Genomic DNA, 20,768 nt, shown 5'->3' on the forward strand with positions numbered 1-20,768 from the left:
TTCCTAGTTACTTGGTGGAGGAGGGGATAGGCTGCACCAAGCAGGTATCGGCCGAGGGGAAATCGGCCACCATTGGCCAGATTTTCTGCTGCTGCTAGATAAACAGAAGTTGGTCCTGCCGATCGGCCACAAAACACGAATTTGTCTAGCCGCATGTTCAGGAAGCAGGTCTGCTCTTTTATGTCAACAGGGCCTGTTTTGCGGTATTTTTGGATATACCCCGACCAGCCGCCGATGGTGCGGGTTTCTACCTTAGCACTGGGTTTGGTGTCAAAAAAGTGGGTGCTATTGGCAGAAGAAACGTCCAGGCCAGTGAGCATAGCTACATCGGCAAGCGTAGGGGAAGCAGGGCCATGGCCAAAGACAAAGGCATTGAGGGTGTCTGACCAGAAATAAGATGCAGCTATCAAGAGTGATTCATTCTTGTGCATATCGGCAATGGACAACCTAATGCATTGATCTAGCTTTCTCTCGCCCCACTGAACTTTGTTGGAGTTGCCGACCCTCAAGAACCAATCTTTCCACCCCGCGGTGGGGCTGGGCCAGGAACGAAAAGTATCCTTCCACAAGTCCAAAGAAAAATTCTCCGCTCTAAAAGGGATCCTGTTGGTTTCTGCGTTTATAAGGTTGGTTGGATCTGGATCCCCTAGCGGGCCAAGGCATTGGAGGTGTGGTTGATCAGTGGGGATGACAATTTTGTTAGCCGATTCCTAGTGGTTTTGGAGATGGAAAAGAAAAACACAAAGAAAAAAGGGAGAGAAAAGTTCAGTAAAATGGATCGCGAATGAACAGGGGTGCGAGAAAAAGTACAAGAGATAGTGCGAAGGACTGAGCTCAGGGATGATGAAGTTGACGGCCATTTTACCACGGAGGAGATGCTTGGGAGTTTCAGAGTTGGTGAAGAAGGGGCTTCGTCGGAGATCTTGGAGCTTTTGGATGGCGCCGCTGCCGGGAAAGTGAAGTTGGAGTTATGGAATGATGTGATGGGGAAGGAGTACCTGAGAAGGAACTATTTATAGAACAAAACGGGCAAGGGCAAATCGGACTTATCTCTTTGCCGCATCCGTGAAATCCGAGGGTACTCAGGTAGATATGGTAACTGTCCGTACGGTAATCAAGGGATTGTGCAGGTGATTTGACAGGAAGCGGTCATTATCCAGAGATATTTTACTGTGTGGGATCTCCTGGTCGGTCCGCAGTGCCTGGTAACGGTCATATTGCCGATAGGAGAGAAATGTGGAGATAGCCGTTTGGAAAGATAAGATACAGGTGTCCTGGTTAGTACATCGGCAAGTCCCTGTAACGGTAATATTGCCGATACACGACTAAGATGGAAATGTCCGTTTAGGGAAGTTGAGGATTTCGAGGGATCTGCGGAAGGATAGGATCAGAGTTGTTCAGATTAAGGCTGTCGGTTGCCAGGTTAGGGGCATTAATTGCGGAAAAAAGGCATCATTACTGCAGAGAATTTTGGAGCATTAATGATTCCATACTCCGAAATTGGGGGGCATGTGTTGACACCGTTTTTGGGCGCGTGTCCATGATCGGTAAAAGTGTAGATCGGCAAAATAAGGCGGTGGTGTTTGGTCTGCAGAGAGAGTTGCCGATGGAGATGGTTGCCGATGGAAGGGTGAGTGAACGTGATTAAGTCCATAAGTGGTGACATGTTTGTGCCGATGGCTACGACAAGGAAGTCTGCCGATGATATAGAGAGAAAGTCTGGGAGTTGATGATCGGTCTGTGGAGGTGTTCCAGTTTGTTACGGAGGGATAGTTTTATGTTTTCCTTAGTTATTTAAATCGTTTTGTATACGGGTTCTTTGTAATTTGGAATTCGAGTTCTAGTCGTGTCTGATTGTAGCTCTTTGAGCAGGGTATAAATGTAGACCCTAGGGCCTTGTAATAAAAAATCAATCAATTAATCAAATACACATTTTTACTCATATTCCAAGCATTTACTTTTTCGACGACTTCGTCATACTTTTTCCTTTCCACTACGAGTTCTTAGGAATTCGTCAACTTAAGCTCGGCGTGTTCTCAAGTTCCGCGTGAATACCTCTTGGCTGTGACATCCGGGCGCATCGCTGTTGTCGGGACCAAAGTATTCGAGTTACCACCTTTGCCGATAGTAAGGTCAAATCGGCTGGCACGCCTTAACGTTTAAATCGGGTATTAGCCCTTTGTGTTTGCAGATCAGCTTTTGCACCAACAGGCATAGAGAATAAGAAGAGTGATCCAATGTGCATACGGCAACTGACGCCGTCCCCTGAAGCTCTCTGAGATGGTGTCCTCAATCTCTGAGACGATCAAATCCCACAAGTCGAACTCTGTCTGGGAGATAAGGTGTGCAACTAGCCACTGCTGGATACGAGTGAATCCATCTCTGTAACCTGTCCTGGGGAGAAGAGTCTTCCTCAACACAAAGTCGAGGATCCTAGCTGGTCGTGTCAAGTCTCCCACTGTCCGACTGGAGCCCTCTCCAAAAGGTGGACGGAAATAAGGAGCCACGAAGTCAACCGGTGGTATCTCACCACCATGAGGATGTCGGGGAGGCTCAAAGTTTCCGTAGCACAGCTGGTGAATCCTGGTGGGAGAAGCCCGCAGCCCAAGCACCTCTCTAGCCCTCTGTGTTGTGACCCTGTAGTCAGTCCCTGCCAGTGCGTAGTGGATATAACTGTGATTCGGGGAAACCCACAATGACGCGTAGAACTCTCTGACCCTCTGCTCACAGTAAGTACCAGGAAGAGCTAGTAACTCTGGGAGCCGTGGAGGTAGGTGAAGTACTGATGGATATCTGCCCCAACCACGTTTCCCAGTATCTCAAGGTCGATCACTCTGTGCTCCCTGAACTGAGACTGAGAACGAACCAGTGCCTCGTAGATGTCCTCCTGGACGACTGTGTAGAACCTGGCACCGGCTCTGGGATCCCTAGCAGCTGGGAACCAAGTAGGAAACGGGACAAAGCGTAGCTGCTGGATCTCACGGGCTGACACTAGGGTGAGATCCCTGTGAATCCTAACTGGCCGCTGACGGGAAGCTGGAGTGCCTCTGGCTGGTGTGGCACGAGCAGTGGAGGTAGACTGACCCAGCGTACCAGTCCTAGGAGTGGCCTGGGTACGTGCACGAGTCGACCACCTGAGGGGCTGCTCATGCTCCTGTCCCTCTGCTGGACCCTCTGCCTGGGCCTCTGCCTCTGTGTCTGGATCTGGATCCTCCTGAGCTGGCTCTATGACGTTGATCCTGACACGCTGCCCTCCCAGCATGATCGTGCCTGGTGGTGATCCATGTCGAGCCTCGGCCTCAAGTATTGCACGCCTCTGACGTGGCGTGAGATCGGCTCCAATCCGTAGGGCACCTGACTGTCCTCCCCTCTCAGCTGCCTCTGCTGCTGCTGCAACTCCCTCAGCCACCTCTGCCTCTCTGTCGCTGGCCTTGCGCTTCTTAGTGGCCAACTTCTTTCCCTTGCCCTTCTCTGCCGCTGACAGACGACGGGGAGGATCACCTCCACCATCACCCCCTGGGGAACCTCCTGAGCCAGCAGCCGGACCACTGACGTTCTTGGTACGAGCCATTGCAAGGGCAAACAACTGAACGAACTGCCGACAAAGCCCAACTGACAACGGAGATCAACGCGCTGCAGAGAGTAGAGAAGATAGGGTATATATAAAAGAAATCATAATAGCTAGAGGTGAGAAAAACCTATAGATCGCAAGAATAGATAAGGAACAGGCGCGAACGGCTTACGATCCAAGACGGGACGCGTTCCGGAAGAGATATCGCGATCGAAGGCTGCCGAAGAACGCGAAACCTCTCCTTAAGGTGCTGCACAGGGGAAACGGAGAAGATCGAGGTCAACAACCCTTTTCTAATCCATTGAGACAAAAACTCAAACACCCTAAGGGCATGGATAACGAAACTCACCCAAACCCTAGAACTCTTGCGAGATCTTGGATCCACACGAGAAGAGGAGGGAGAGGAAAGCTTCTTGGGCGGATCTGGCACGCGGGGGGAAGGCCGAGGTCGCCTGCAGGAGCTCTCGACGGCGGCGGCGGCGCTAGGGCACGGGGGCGAAGAGCACGGCTCAGGCGGGTTTCGGAGACGAGAGAAAAACTGGCCGTGAGACGCCCCTAGGCGTGGGCTTTATGCGTCCGCCGTGGGGTCACCGGACGCTCTTAATGTGGCACCGGACGCGTCCGGTGACCACCGGACTCATGCGCAGAGAGTTATGCAATTCGGCACTGCACCGGACGATGGGCACCGGACGCTGGCTTTAGCGTCCGGTGCTTCAGGTCACGCCAGGTGAGCACCGGACGCACCTCACCGGACGCTGTAGGGGCACTGTTCCTGCATCCGGTGCGTGCAGTCTGGCACACTCACCGCACCGGACGCACGGAGGCAGCGTCCGGTGCTCCTTTGAGCACTTTTTCAACGAAGCACAACGTCCGACTATGACCCAACCAAGTTTCATCTTCAAAGACACGCAAATAAACACCAAATGGAACTGGTATGAGTGACTTCTCTCAAACCCTCAAATTTTCACAAATATTTAGCCATAGGCTTAGTAGTTTTTATGAAAATAATTCGAGAAATCGCCAAGGAGCATCATATGGCCATAAAGCTAGGGGTTTGAATCATAATGAGCTTTGAATGCTCCCCCTATCTATGGACGAACACAGCGGATGCTCAAAGAATAACCGAAAAGAAACGGTCAACTAACAAGCATGCACATGATATGAGTTGAAATGCAATACTTGATAGTAAACTAAAACTTGTCAAGTTTGAACCAAGGTTAAGTTTTTTCACACACACAAGGGGGTTATCTTAACCATGTTAGACAAGCCACATGCAAGTTGTATTTTAGTTTTAGTATGCATGGAATGCAAAACAAAAGTTATTTACAAGTTTCAACACACAACTTTTATCTTTTAGTGAAGTTAGAGAGATCAAGCACATTAAGTTCATTTCTCAACATACAAAACCTAGCTTCATCTAGAGGTTTTGTGAAGATATCTGCCAATTGATTTTCCGTTCCCACATTCTCTAGAGATATGTCACCTTTAGCAACATGATCCCTAAGGAAGTGGTGACAGATGTCAATATGTTTTCTGCGGGTGTGTTGAACCGGGTTGTTTGCAAGTTTTACGGCACTTTCGTTGTCACACAACAAAGGTACTTTGTCTAGTACTACTTCATAGTCTAGCAAAGTTTGTTTCATGTATAGTATTTGTGCACAACAAGCACCGGCGGCAATGTATTCTGCCTCGGCCGTTGACAAGGCAACACTATTTTGTTTCTTTGACATCCAAGAGACAAGTGATCTACCTAGGAAGTGGCACCCTCCGGATGTGCTTTTTCTATCAATTCGGCACCCGGCATAATCCGAATCGGAATAGCCTACAAGTTAGAATCTTACACCTTTGGGATACCCCAAACCTAGGCAAGGTGTGTATTTTAGATACCTAAGAATTCTCTTGACGGCAATCAAGTGAGATTCCATAGGCATTGCTTGATATCTAGCACACATACACACACTAAAAATGATATCGGGCCTAGATGCGGTGAGGTAGAGGAGACTTCCTATCATGGAGCGATAGAGAGTCTTGTCAATTGGGTTACCTCCGTCATCCAAGTCGAGATGCCCATTTGATACCATGGGAGTCTTGATTGGCTTGCAATCCATCATCTTGAACCTCTTGAGAAGATCTTGTGTGTACTTCTCTTGAGAGATGAAGACTCCTTCCTTCATTTGCTTGACTTGAAATCCTAGGAAGAAGGATAGCTCGCCAATCATGGACATCTCAAACTCCTTGGACATCAAATCACCAAATTCCTTGCAAAAATCTTCATTAGTAGAGCCAAAAATAATATCATCAACATAAACTTGGCAAATGAAGATTTCCCCATTCATTTTCTTGGTGAAGAGTGTTGTGCCAACTTTCCCAATCTTGAAGCCCTCCTCAATGAGGAAGTCCCTAAGCCTCTCATACCAAGCTCTAGGAGCTTGCTTGAGACCGTAGAGAGCCTCGGACAACCGGTAGACATGCTTGGGGTACCTAGGGTCTTCAAAACCGAGGGGGTTGCTCAACATAGACAAGCTCATTAATATATCCATTCAAAAAAGCACTTTTCACATCCATTTGAAATAACTTGTTATCATGACTAGATGCATATGCAAGTAGGATACGAATTGCTTCAAGTCTTGCCACCGGTGCAAAGGTTTCACCGAAGTCAAGACCTTCCACTTGTGAAAAGCCTTTTGCCACGAGCCTTGCCTTGTTGTGCACCACTTTGTCTTGATCCTCCTTCTTGTTCCGGAAGACCCACTTTGTTCCAATCACTCTTGCATCTTTGGGTCGCTCTTCAAGTGTCCATACTTGGTTGCGAGAGAAGTTGTTCAACTCCTCTTGCATGGCCATGATCCAATCCGCATCACGAAGAGCTTCCTCTATGGTCTTTGGTTCATCTTCAAGAGACACAAAAGCGTGATGTTCAATAAATAAAGCATGTCTAGAACGAGTAGTTACACCACGTGATGGGCTCCCGATGATGAGATCTTGAGAGTGATCTTGGAGGAGATGTGATGTTCTTCTTGGTGCCACTTGAGGGGTAGGTTGGGGAGCATCAACATCTTGTGCTTGTGCCACCGCTTGCTCAAGAGTGACTTGAGTGTCTTCATGAGCATCTCTCACATCCTTGTCTTCATCTTGTGGACTATGTGAGGTGGATGGTGGCTCAATGACTTGCACATCATCATCATCTTCTTTTGGCTTGATGTCCCCCACCGGCATGTTCTTCATGGCATCCCTCAATGGTTCACCACCTACATCATCAAGATTATCACTTGCTCCTTGGGAGCCATTAGTTTCATCAAATTCAACATCAAATGTTTCTTCAACCATGTTTGTGGCATGGTTAAAGACCCTATATGCCTTTGACTTTGATGAATAGCCAACCAAGTAGCCAATGTCACATCTTCTTTGGAACTTTCCCAAGTGTTGGCGCTTCTTGTAGATGTAGCATTTGCATCCAAACACTCTGAAGAATGAGACATTGGGCTTCTTCCCATTGAGCAACTCATAAGGGGTCTTCTCTAGGAACTTGTGAGGAAAGAGCCGGTTTGAAGCATAGCATGCGGTGTTGATTGCCTCGGCCCACATCTTCTCCGAAGTGTTATACTCATCTAGCATTGTTCTTGCCAAGGTGATCAATGTCTGGTTCTTTCTTTCTGCAACCCCATTTTGTTGTGGTGTGTATGTTGAGGAGAACTCATGCTTGATTCCCACTTCATCACAATACTCTTCAATGTTGGTGTTGTCAAACTCTTTGCCATTGTCACTTCTAATCTTCTTGATCTTGACATCAAATTGATTTTGGGCATTCTTTGCAAACTTTTTGAATATTGATGCAACTTCGGCCTTGTCTTGCAAAAAGAATGTCCAAGTGTACCGGGAGAAATCATCAACTATGACCAAGCAATATTTGTTGCCTCCAAGACTAGCATATGTGGTTGTTCCAAATAAATACATGTGAAGTAGCTCAAGCACTCTTGAAGTAGAGAGATAGGCTTTTGTTGGATGAGTGTTTGCAACTTGCTTGCCGGCTTGACATGCACTACAAAGCTTGTCTTTCTCAAATGTCACATCCTTCAAGCCTCTAATCAATTCTTTCTTCATCAACTTCTTGAGTGTGCCCATTCCAACATGTGCTAACCTTCTATGCCACAACCATCCAAGTGAAGTCTTGGTGAATAAGCAAGTCTTGACATCAACTTCATCGGATGAGAAATCAACTACATATAAGTTGTTGTGTCGGAAGCCTTTAAATATCACTTCATTGTCATCTTCCTTGGTCACTATTACTTCCTTCTTCTTGAATAGGCATTCAAATCCAAGATCACAAAGTTGTCCAACCGAGAGCAAGTTGAAACTCAATGATTGCACATAGAGCACATTGGTGATGGAGTTGTCATTTATATGGCAACCTTTCCTAGTCCCTTGACCTTGCCTTTAGAATTGTCACCAAATGTGATCTTCTCTTGGTTGTCAACATCTTCATCAAGAGAGGTGAACATCCGGGGATCTCCGGTCATATGTTGAGTGCAACCACTATCAATTACCCAATGTAATCCACCGGTCTTGTAGTTCACCTACACACAAGAGATCAAGCTTGAGATTTAGGGACCCACATTTGCTTAGGGCCCTTGACCTTCTCTACTAGTTGCTTTGGCACCCAAATCTTCTTTGGCCTTTGCTTGTTGGGTGGCCCCATGAAGCTAACCTTGACCTTGCCACTCTTGTCTTTTCTTACAATGTAGTGAGCATTGAAGGCAAATGGTCTTGCATGCTTGGGCAAGGGTGGTGGTAGTGGTGCCTTACACTCATGAGCAAAGTGTCCTTCTTGACCACACTCATAACATCTCTTTTGCTTTGGCTTGCTTGGTTGATCATGAGTGGCTAGTGACTTGATGAGCTTTGTAGCCAATCCCACTCTTGTCCAGCTTCATGACGGTGTTCATGAAAAGCTCACTTTGAAGGTCCTTCCCCTTTGTGAACTTTGCCAACCCCATGGTTAGATGTTCCTTCTCTTTCTTGAGCTTGTTGTTCTCTTGAGTTAGCTTCTTGATGATTGGGTCATTGTTGCTTGCTAACTCATCCAAGATGAATGTCTCATCTTCTTCTTGCTTGTCATACATCAAACCAAGCTTGAGATATTGATTCTCTTCCTTGAGCAACTTGTTTTCATATGCAAGCTTCTTGTCTTGATCAAGTGACTCAATTACGATTGTCTTGTGCTTGACTTGGTCTTGCAACTCTTTCTTAAGCATGACAATTTCATTTTTGAGCTTGATAGTGTCCTCATATCTTTCGGCCACTACCACTTTCTTGCCCTTGCAATCAACACATTTGCTTGTGCTCTCCACAAGTAAGTCATCACAAGATGTGGCTACATCAAGCTTAGCAACATTGTTAGTAGCAACATGTGTTTCATCAATTGCAAGTTCATAAGCAATTTTAAGGTTGTCATAGTTTGCTTTTAGAGTTGTTAGCTCTTCCTTCATTGCTCTATATCTAGTGATAAGCTCATCATGAACACTCTCAAGTTTATCATGTTTTTCTTTGAGCTCTTTTAGAGAGAGTTTGAGCTCCTTGAGCTTAGTGGTCATGATCTCATTTTGGTCTCTAAGCTCATCACTAGACTCAAGCTTTGCTAGAAGTGTTTCATTTTCAAGTTCAAGCTTTTCATTTTCACTTCTAGATTTTCTTTTGACTTTTGTGTACTTGTTAAGCAATTTTACAAGTTCATCATAATATGGTGATTCATATTCACTTTCACTTTCACTACTCTCATCCTCACTTTGTACCTTCCGGTCACCCCTGGCCATAAGGCATAGGTGTGTAGAGGATATAGATGGTGGTGAAGATGATGGTGATGGAGCATCGATGGCAATGGCGGCAACCTTCTCATCATCACTCTCATTGCCGGAGGAGTCACCACTTGAGCTTTCAATGTCGGTGAGCCAATCACCAACTATGTAAGCCTTGCCATTCTTCTTCTTGTAGTGCTCCTTCTTCTTGCCATCTTTCTTCTTGTATTCCTTCTTGTCATTTTTCTAATCATCACTTGAATCATCTTGCTCTTTGTTCTTCTTCTTGTATTTGTCCTTCTTGGGCTTTGGACATTGATGGGCAAGATGACCAAGCTCACCACAATTGTAGCAATCCATCTCGGAGATGGGCTTCCTCTTGCTACTTGTGAAGAACTTCTTCTTCTTGGAGTCAAAGTTGACTCCATTCTTGTTGAGCTTCTTCAACATCTTTGTGGTTCTTCTCACCAAGAGAGCAATAGATGCATCATCATCACTTGAAGTTGATGACTCAACTTCAATCTTCTTGGCTTTGCCCTTGTGAGAAGCTTTGAGAGCCAAGTCCTTCTTTTCTTTCTTGGCCGACGAGGAGCCATCTTGGGGGTTCATGTGCATGTACATCTCATGAGCATTGATCTTCCCCAATATGGCGGTTGGTGTAGTGGTGGAGAGATCGCCTTGATGAAGCACCGTTACTATGTGCCCATATTTCTCAATGGGAAGCACACATAGTATTTTCCTTGCTACATCCGCCGCACTCATTTGAGTGAGCCCAAGTCCATTTAGCTCCTCTACAATGACATTCAAGCGAGAATACATTTCATTAGCATTTTCTTTAGGAAGCATCTCAAAAGTATTAAGCTTGTTCATCACTAGGTGATAGCGTTCCTCGCGTTCACTCTTTGATCCCTCATGGAGCGCACAAAGTTCCTTCCAAAGTTCATTGGCGGTTTTGTGGCTCCGAACGCGGTTGAACACCTCTTTGCAAAGGCCTCTAAAGATGTGGTTTTTGGCCTTCGCATTCCACTTCTTGTTTTCTTGCTCTTGTGGAGTAAGAGCGGTGTCCTTTGCCGGAGGGGTAAACCCTTCAGTCGCGGCTTTTAGGCACTTTATATCGCATGCCTCAAGGTATGACTCCATCCGTATTTTCCAATATGGGAAGTCATCCCCATCGAACATGGGTGGCGGTCCATCCCCGTTAGACATCTTTTCTCTAGGCGGTGAAGCCTAAAAAAAATGAGCACTAGGCTCCGATACCAATTGAAAGGATCAAGATGCCCAAGAGGGGGAGTGAATTGGGCTTCTCTAAAAATTTAAGCAACCTATAAGCTCCAATTCAACCCCTTGTGCCTAGTGTGACCTGGAGAGCTACCGGATAAAAAGGTTTGCAACCTAGTTCCAATCCTATTCTAGCATGGCAATTCTAAGAAAGTAAAAGCACAAAATAAATGCTAGAAAGTAAAGGAGTAGTGGAAGAAAGTGCTCGGCGATGTTTTGCCGAGGTATCGGAGAGTCGCCACTCTCCACTAGTCCTCGTTGGAGCACCCGCGCAAGGGTCTTGCTCCCCCTTGGTCCGCGCAAGGACCAAGTGCTCTCTACGGGCTGATTCTTCGACACTCCGTCGCGGTGAATCGCCCAAAACCGCTCACAAGCTTGACACGAGCCACCCATAAGAACTCCGGGCGGTCTTCGTGCCTCCAATCACCACCGAACCGTCTAGGTGATGGCGATCACCAAGAGTAACAAGCAAAGAACTCTCACTTGACCCAAACAAGGCTCTAGAGAGTGGTGGATGCACACTTGACTCTTGGAACTCACTAGAGAAGGATTCTCTCAAGAGAACACTCAAAACACAATCCTCTCTAGGCTCTTGCTACTCTCTTGCTCCACAACAAGTTTCTCTGATGTTCAAATGGGCAAGAGACCTCTCAAGGATGAGGTGGAGGAGTATAAATACTACCCACGAAGTCCAAAGGAAAGCCAACCATTTTCCACTGAAAACGGGGTCACCGGACGCACATTATGTTGCACCGGACGCACTGCACCGAGCGTCCGGTGCTCCATAACGGCTAACTGTACTTGCTTCTGACAGGTCACCGGACGCTAACTTCCAGCGTCCGGTGCACAGTCCGGTGCTCTGGGGAAACTTACATGCTCCCTGCGCATGGGACCGGACGCTACCCGGTGCGTCCGGTGCTAGCGTCCGGTGCTCATGGCAGCTTTGCAACCTCCCTGGGTAAGAGACCGGACGCTGCCCGATGAGTCCGGTGCCAGCGTCCGGTGCCTAACCCTAAGCACGGCACTGTTCCAACGGCTAAGGACCTCACCGGACGCACTCACAGAGCATCCGGTGCAGAGTCCGGTGCCCCCTTGGGCACCCTAACTTCGTCGAAACGCGATCGCTCCAAAACGAAGTTTGTTCCTCTCGATCTAAGGACTATCTCTGAGCTGCCTAGTGCTAGGTTTACCAAGTGTGCATCACACCTAAACCTAAAACCTTGCCTAAGTCAAGCTACTAGATCAAAGCCCCTCTTAATAGTACAGTCAAAGGAAAACAAAGTCCTAAACTACTCTAAGTGCCCTTCTTCACCATACGACACTTAGACCTTGTCTAGTCTTGATGATGTCCATCCATCCTTTGAAAATCGAAACAATTTCCACTATTAAGTGGGCATGTACGTCCCTGTCCATCGAGTACCTATTTACCATGACCTTACCTATGACTTTGCCTCTGCAAAACATACGTTAGTCATAGTAATCAACAATGTCATTAATCACCGAAATCACTAGGGCCTAGATGCTCTTTCAAACACCTACCGGTTTGCGCGAAAAGCTGAGCAGTAGTTGGAAAGGCAGGGGACCCATGGATTTACCTTGCCACGGCAGCACTGATCTATAGAGAGAGAGGCGGCCTTGTTATGGTGAGTCAAGGGGTTAAACGGCTAGAAGAGAACATGAGTGAGCACCAGTGACTTACCACCGACTTAGTCGAAGTGATGGCTTGGTCGGAGATAGCGTGTGCGGGGCTGGCCACGTGCAACTGGCGGTGCAGCGGCACTCTGGCGATGGCACAGGTGTGTCACCGGAGACAGGGGCATAGTAGGGCGTGGATAGGGGCGCGCACGGGGTGAGGGCAGTGGAGGTGAAGCTGCTGGCACGGCCAATTTGAAAGGGATGGACGCACGGCTGAGTGGTGCTCGGTCACGGCCGGCTCGGCCTTAATGGCACGGTGGGACCTCTGCTCCAAAATTGGAGCTTGCCAAAGCGCGAATCAAGGTGGAGTGAGGACAGGCGGCTGAGTGACAGGAAGGCGGTGCTACGTACGTGACGGCTCGGTATGAAACGACCTCTCCTGGCCAGGCATTGAAGGACGCCATGACAGGGAGAATCAGCCGAGCACAAGGGCAACCGTGACGTGACACTGCCTCGGCGTGAAGCTGAGTTTAGGCGGGGTTGGTGCTAGGCAAGGGCGATGCCACACGGCACGGCGGCAGCGCGAGCAGTGCAGCCAGCACATGCAACAGCGGGGCAGCGGAGCAGCAGCACGGAAGTGCACGTGGGCGCGAGCAGAGACGCGATGCCGAACGCTGCTCACGCGGTGATCGCGCACAGGAGCTGGGAAAGAGTGGTCGTGCACAGTTTTTAAAGCGCCTACAATGGCTAGCCAAGCAACCCCATTGCTCAACCAACTGCACTACATGCAAGAGGACGCTTCAAGCCTCCCAACAGTCCCAAAACACGATTCTAGTGCTTAACTAGATTGCTCATAATTAAATTGAGAACTTGGTTTGTCTATTGTTACCAAAACAACACTTAAACCCTAGGTTTTAAGTGAAAACCTATTTCAAGTTCAAACTTTGGGCAATAGGAAGAACTAGTTAGTGATATTATTTTTTGACGCCACAAGTTGCAACGTTTTCTTCAAGATTTGTACTTAAAACTTTATTAAGATGTTTTCAAACGTTCTATATCATTTTTGTTCGTGAAAATTACAAGTTCAACCCTATGCAATATTAAGCGAGACAAAGATGGATTTTTGTTTACGATTTCTTTAAGCTTTTCTTTCCTTGCGATTTCACACATGTATTCACAACCATAAACATGATGCTTATGCCATGGTTTTACAGGTTGATTATGCAGTAACATCGAGGGTGTTACATTTGGGTCAAACGTTGGGAATATAAATCATCAATAACTTTTAAATTGTTGAGTTTACAAATGTAAAAATTATATGAATAGATTTGTCTTGGAAAATACTCTCATAAAAGTATACATATATCATTTTTCTGAATATTTTATAAAAATAAGAGGGTAAAGTTATATTTTAGAGACTGTGTCGCTGTCCTAAACGACTTCTAAATTCTATGCGGAGGGAATACGTGTAGAGCACCCTCTTTGATGAGGTTCTTGTTCCGATCTTCACGGCGTAGGATCTTGATCTTGATAACTAGCTCAAAAATGGCTAGATAACTTGCAGCAAGCATCGATAACTAGTGCAACCTGACAAACAAAACTCAAAGCCAAACATCATCTTTAACCGACAACTTGAATCGAGGATTCGCCCAACCACGCTCTCAAAGAACCAACCAACACAACTTACAATCAATCGAGAAAATCTCGAATGGAGTAGGAGCACCAATTGGAAGTGGATGAAGCCGCGGCTTCTGTAGTCCTGCGAAAAAATCACAAGAACAAAGGGGTAGAGATTACTCTCTGAGTTTTGTTAGCACATAGCTAAACAAAAAGAGTTCTGGTTTCAATTGACCTTCTGACAGACTATTGACCTTTTGACCAGTCTTCACTAAAACTGGTTGGCTCTCACAATGGAAATTCCAAACAGCTTGGCCTTGGTGGCATTGAAAATTAGACTTAATTAGCTTTTCAAAATGTCCTCATAGAGCTTCATAGCTTTTGGGAATCAAAAGTTATGAAGGTTTTTTGTACTGGTATGTTTTTCACTATAGTGGTCCATTTTTGCTATTCCATTTTCCATTGTAGCGGTCCGATCTTCATGGTCCGATCCAACCTCTTCTTTGTGTATATACCTAAGTACAATATAACATTCTTAAAAGTATCAAAATTAAAATCATTTAGGAGTAAATTCACTTGCTCTTATGGTATCTTAGTGTGACTTCGTGTAAGTGGTCCTTGATTTGTATCCTTGATGTTGGATGGTGAGTTGTTGTACTTGAGCTACGGTTGAAATGTCCTCATCACTCTTGAGCTTTACTTACCCTACAAATAATACTTGGAAATACATGAGGAATTATTTTTTTACTGAAATAACAGTTTTATTATATCGTGCCAAGGTGAAAATCTTCTCTCCCATATCTGATTTTTTCCTTCCCCGACCTTCTTTCTAAGTAGGGTGCATGTAAGAGAATGGGACTACGATAAGAATGAGAATTCTCCTTTTCCACATCCTAAGAGCATCTCCAAGGGTTTTGCATTTGAGTTTTGCATTTGAGTAATTTGCCAAAAAGCTCCAAATGAGGTATCCAACGGTTTTGCATTTGGAGTTTGCAATTTGGTCAACTTGGAAAATGAGGGAGGAAACTTGGCAAAAATGCCAAGTTGTGGACGACTTTGCAAACCCGATCGCATGAGCAAAGTCACGCGCGAGGAAAGCGCGCGCGCCTAGAGACATTCTTTTTTTATCCTTTGCCAAGTCCAAATGTCAGTTCCTTTGGAGATGACCTATTTTTATCCTTTGCATTTTGTTATGGGAGTTTGCAAATAGCAACAAATTAAATGCCAAATTAATAGCCAAATGATTTTAGTTGCTGCTGACTTATGTTGACTATATGATTTCACGATTTGGTTGAAAATCTTCTCTTCCGCACTTCAATTTTAAGTTATTGTCAATTTATATTGGATTTACACAATATATTTGTACTAGGGTAGCTCTGGTTAATTTGATGTAATTTCTAGATAGAACTGATGTAATTAAAAAAATCAGGTGTGATGAAGAAATATTTCACCCAATTCTTCAAATATCTTAAATATGGGTGTATAACTTCTTTAAAGACCTGGATTTTTTATAACATGCTCACAAATTTTGGGTGTAGGAGATAAGTTTTTCAACCGTTCCCTTATAAAATGGGTGCCTTGTCAATACAACCTCCAAAATGAGACCCTAGTAGGATTATCTGGATTTCCAATAAAAAGGAAAATAGACATCTAAATTGGAGTCGAAGATAACTCAAACATACATAGTTAGGTGTGTGGCCACACATTTCACCCAAGTAATTGAGGTAGACTCACTTCTTAATGTAATGTCCTTAAGATATCATCATGGGACAATATTGAGTTTTCTTGTTCACAAACAAGTGGTTGACTAATGTTTTCTTCGGGTTAGTATATACAAACAATCCTTTTGATTATTTTACTACACCCTCCAATTTACTTTTTTTTTTTACTCTACACCCGTCTGTAGCATGTACCTTTGGTTACTGATTTCATCGTCAAAGAGTAGAGGAGATTTTGTACATACATGTAAAATCCAAATTTTGGTTTGTTTCAGGCCCGGCGAGCCCTGCGCGCACTACGTGGCCTGGTGCGCCTGCAGGCGCTGGTGCGCGGTCACCAGGTGCGGCGGCAGGTGCACCTCACCATGCGCTGCATGCAGGCCCTCGTCCGAGCCCAGGCCCGCGTCCGCGCGCGCCGCGTCACCCAGCACCCGCTCCTCCTCCTCCCGCCGCCGACACCTCCAGCCAGCCGCGCCACCCTGCTAGGAGCGCCATACGTCGAGCCGGCATTGCAAGGCCACCGCGACGTCAGTGACGACGGCGAGGTGGCAGACCTGCTGCTGAGGCAGAGAAGCAGAAGCAGAAGCAGAGGCAGGCTCGGAAGAGGCGAGGATAACGGCGGCGGGAGGAGCCCTTCCGGCGCCTGGGACAGCAGTAGCCGCACCCTGGAGGACGCCAGGGCCGAGGGCGCGCGCCGGCACGACGCCGCCGCACGCCGAGAGCGGGCGCTCGCCTACGCCTACGCCTACCAGCAGGTGCGCCGTGCGTGCGCGTGTCTCGCTAACACTACCGTACCTGATGCCGGTGATTATTAATAAACCTGCATTTACTTCGATTCGATCTGACAAATGTTTGGCGTGCATGACATGAGCACAGCGGCAGTGCCAGCGGCAGGAGGACGAGAAGGCCGGCCTGGGCTTCCACTGGCTGGAGCGCTGGATGGCCGCGACGCAGGCGCAGCAGCAGCAGCAGGAGCAGGAGCAGGAGCACGCGCCCGACCACGCCAAGACTACGCACCAGAGCGCCACCACCAGGACGACGTCCTACGTCACGGCGGCCGCTGCTTTCCCGAACGGCATGTCGGAGAAGACGGTGGAGATGGAGACGTCGTTTGGGAGTCCACTGAACCATCATGCCGCCACGGTTGCGCACGGGCGGCCGCCCGCCATCCCAGGCTACATGGCCGCGACAAGGTCCGCTCGAGCCAAGGCGCGTCCCGTGCCGCCGTCGGCTACACCGACGCACGCCAGGAGCCGGTCCGGCGGCGGTCTCGCCGGGGACTCGTCGAGCTCGGGCCAGAACGGCAGTGCGATCGCCGGGTACAGCCCGGACTCGAGCGGCACAGGGGAATGGACCCCGCCGCGGTTCGGTGTCAGCACGCGCACCACCAACAGCAGGGTGGCCTATACATGAGCTTAACTTGAGCATGGCATTCAAGACAAAAATCTAATGCATCGTCATGACTCATGAGTGTGCTTGAGAGTTGAGACGTGTTCGCGACTCATTTTTGGTTGTTCTTGTTGTTCACAATGTATGTATAGCTTGCTATGTCAGATGCCACGGCGCTTGATGCTGCTGTAAAGTAAACGATCTCAATACTCAAAACGGTTGCAAATAAACACTCGAGAATTCTAAATGTGTTATTATGGCTCAGCTGAGATTGAAGCTTTTTAACGGAAAGCATTCCTATGAGAAAGATATATATTTCATTTTTGTAATCTACTGTACAATGCAACACACATCATCAAAACAATTGCTTGGAAGACCGAAAACTGTAATGCCCACTTGCCCAGCTTCTGCAACAATATTTTTGCCGGAAGTGCTAGGGACTGTATCTCTTCATAAATTCACAGTTTCCCGGAGCAAAGAGAACTTAGACTACAATAGTTGACTTGCTAATTACTCTGCAAAGATAAATTTCTTGTCAATTCCCAGTCTATCTACCAATACCAATATAGCAACTTAAAGTGACTGAATAAGGAATGTGTCAAACAGTGTTTACCTTACCTATAAGGTGGAAGCAGACACCCTGACAGGCTTCAAAATTTTTACAACTCTCCTCACGTGTTCAAGAATAACATAGAACACTCCAAAGACGAAGAGAAAAATAAGTTGGAGCTTCCCGAGTAGATTGTATGTAAAGACGAGGTAATTCACTCTGTCATCGTCTCTTTTGGTAAGACAACTTGCTGATCCAGATAGAAGAAGACCATCAGACTTGTTTGGAAGGTTTGACCACTCCTCTAGGTCTGTGTTTGAATTTGATGCCTTTATCATCTCCATGAGGGACATATTAACCTGGAGAGGAATTTATCAGTTGCATGACACAATAGCTCCATCACTACATAAGAGAATGCAATATTTTGTTTACCTCAGCTGGTCTTTCATGGCTCACAAGGTGGCCTCCACGGAGCTCAACCAGCTTAGCAGCAGGCTGGAGATTTTCTGCAAGCCTCCTTGCATGATACAACTGAGCAACGACATCATCCCTGATGGAATGTCAAAAGTGTATTGCTGATCAGCATTGGACAATAATGGATTATACGACTTTCTTCAGTTACCTGCCATGAATAATTAGAACAAGGAAACCTGAGAAGCGAATCCTGTCTAATTCTGTTGGAGAGAGCTTATGTGTCCAGCAAGCATTGATTTGCCCCTCAAATCCATATCTGGATTGCATGCCACCGGATGACAGACCTTTAACATATTCCTGAAAAATATATATATTATACATAAAAGTCTCATAGTCACATACTTAATCAGAAACTGAGTACATGACAAATAACGTTCTAGGGGTTGTTTTGCATCTTTGACTTCTATAGGCGTTCTTGTCCGGTATAACAAATGTTGTACTATTCGTTGTACCAAATCTGGTTTATAGGACAGGTCAATACTCAATAATCCCATGTTCTTGTTTACTTTCTAAAGAAATTCATCATGTTATTAACAGATATATGGGCTAACACTTAAAGAGTTCACTTCCTTCATTGTTCTTGAATGGTTCATAACTTCTTACCTGATAAAGCATTTGTCTTCTGGTACTTGTTCCAATAACTTCCTCAAGGTATTCCTGCAGTATAATATGATTTTAAAATCAGTTTATCCTTTGACAAATTTTGCACGGGCATAAGCAAATCGTACTTTCGAGGAAAAAAAAAAGAGGAGAAGCGGTCACCAACCCTCGTATAGTGGACTTCAAGATCGAGGATGGCTCTTTGCTCCGGCGTTCTTGCTCTTAGAAAACGACATGCAAGCGATATCGTGTGCCAATCAATCTGGAAATGAAAATGGCATTGTCATTAGGACGAGCTTCTTACTCCTAAAAACCGGGTCAGCACGCAAGTGCAGTGACAGCAGCAAAGAAAATAGTTATTCACCAACACCCAAATTGAAAACAGTGGCTAAATAATGCATTGATTGAAGAGGTAAACGCAAACTGTTGTCATCAGTAACATGAGTTGATTAATTTTTAATTAGTTATGAAACACGAAACATACAAACTTTAAACAACTATTTTTAAAAAAGAAACCATGATTTGCAGAAATGCCGGTAAGGGCCCAAGTTGTGTTGAAGTAGGTAGTGTTTTAAGTTGTTACCAGTGGAAGGAAGAGGAACCCAATAAATTGTTGGACGCAGTTATGTCTATCAAAATAGTCCTCTTTCCAACAAATATCAGCAGCTCCAAATCAAAAGGTAAATTAATTTCCCCTTTTCCGACAAAAAAAATATGAGAACTGCTCCGGTACTCCTCTTTTTAAATATTTCACGGATCTCAAAGTCGTTCATTCTTATCAATTATTTTCTTATTTTTCCACCTGCCCCGCATGGGTCTGGCATGTCTAAAACCCAATCCGTGTCCAGCCCAAATGCAATCCTCCTAACTTATCTCTCCCGATCGCTTCGTGCTTTATTCGATTCCCGTACGTACATTCCGTTTCTTATACACACGTAGCCGGCGGCCATGTATAGCCGCAACTAGTACATATACCAGGCAATGGTTCAATGGAAAAAGATTTAGGCAACGGAATGCAAAGGCGCCGAAGATGGATAGAATGGTGTAACGGACCTCCTCTCCTATAGCAAGAACCGAACGCGATGCATGAAACAAAACTGGTCCAGAGATGGAGGTGCTCGCCGCTGTGGATGACCATCGAGGAGGGAGATAGAGGTGCTGCCGTGGTCATGATGTGTAGGTGCGCTCCTTGTCAAAACCCAGATTGAAACAAAGAAAATGGAAGTTGAAGTCTGAACTGAATTTGGTTAGACGCTCCTACCGTGCATATGCGGCCGCGAGGACAACCATGGAGCACCGCCACCGGCTGCCATATGAGGAAACGAAATAGACGGGAACCAAAACAATCTGAAGAGATGGATTACGGCTGCATTTGGGCTGGACATGGGTTGGGTTTAGACATATGAGACCCATGCGAGGGCCCAGGTGGAAAATAGTTAAGCAAACATTTAATAATTATTAATTAAATAGGTTGTTTTAAGATCTGTGCAATTTTAAGAAGAGGAGTACCGGAGCAGTTTTCAAAAAATATAATTCAATTTTATTTTGGTTCCAACAGAGTCAGAGATGTCCACACTGTACCACTGAATTTAAAGCTAGAAACTAGAAGCTTCACCTTGTCTCCCTTCAATTCCGTGTGAGTATGACTGACAAAGTCATTACCAACTGCTGATTGTAGCGATTGTTGACTCTTCCTTTCTTTCGATGTCAGCTGGCTAGCAGATTTTGAATTCACCTTTGAATTTATCATGTTTGTTTTGGTCAATTTCTGTGGCCCAATAATAGGCCACCCGTAAGCCGGAGAATCGATTGCCAAAAGGAACAAACGATACACACACAACAACAAAAAAAAACGCAGAAATATCCTCCAGGTGACTGTGACTCAACTCACAAACAAATGGAGCTTTTCTGAACCTACCTTTGGGATGCACTGGTAGCCTCCTCCGGTGGTGTTTAGCAACGCCAGCGACGCAACCCGGTGCGGCGCCATTGCTGCCAATTTCGAAGCTATCATGGAACCTGTTCCAGAATCCAGATACAGTCTGTGTCAGTCATCGCATCAGGAAGACCGATGACCACTCAGACTCAGTCACCAGTTGGGAGGAGGAGGACGGGAGGAGGAAGGAATTGTCCGTCTTACCCAT

The 20,768-nt window shown here is 46.1% G+C and overlaps 2 protein-coding genes across 3 annotated transcripts in view; one reads left to right on the top strand and one right to left on the bottom strand.

The window, feature by feature from the left end:
* LOC8077772 (protein IQ-DOMAIN 1) overlaps nucleotides 1–17,285 on the top strand; it is a 35,004-nt gene extending 17,719 nt beyond the window's left edge. For both annotated transcript variants that reach the window (XM_021458475.1, XM_002451944.2), the window contains exons 3-4: nucleotides 15,887–16,366; nucleotides 16,488–17,285. In XM_021458475.1, coding sequence (XP_021314150.1) covers nucleotides 15,887–16,366; nucleotides 16,488–17,024 — 1,017 coding nt within the window. In that variant the 3' untranslated portion in view covers nucleotides 17,025–17,285. The remainder of the gene's footprint in view (nucleotides 1–15,886; nucleotides 16,367–16,487) is intronic.
* On the bottom strand, nucleotides 17,427–20,768 carry LOC8081650. Its single transcript, XM_002453699.2, has 8 exons — nucleotides 20,765–20,768; nucleotides 20,543–20,643; nucleotides 18,791–18,886; nucleotides 18,628–18,681; nucleotides 18,173–18,321; nucleotides 17,983–18,100; nucleotides 17,619–17,909; nucleotides 17,427–17,515 (listed from the first exon to the last, which is right to left on the bottom strand). The coding sequence occupies exons 1-7, from the start codon at nucleotides 20,766–20,768 to the stop codon at nucleotides 17,619–17,621; spliced, it is 813 nt and encodes a 270-aa protein (XP_002453744.2). The 3' UTR covers nucleotides 17,427–17,515.

This window comes from Sorghum bicolor, chromosome 4, assembly GCF_000003195.3.
Source record: "Sorghum bicolor cultivar BTx623 chromosome 4, Sorghum_bicolor_NCBIv3, whole genome shotgun sequence".
NCBI lineage: Eukaryota > Viridiplantae > Streptophyta > Magnoliopsida > Poales > Poaceae > Sorghum > Sorghum bicolor.

Excerpts from the sequence above, each read along its gene's own strand:
- LOC8081650 (XM_002453699.2), bottom strand. Across the intron at positions 18,322-18,627 it reads GAAGACAAATGCTTTATCAG|GAATATGTTAAAGGTCTGTC; the intron begins GTAAGAAGTTAT and ends TATATTTTTCAG. Across the intron at positions 17,910-17,982 it reads GCCATGAAAGACCAGCTGAG|GTTAATATGTCCCTCATGGA; the intron begins GTAAACAAAATA and ends ATTCCTCTCCAG.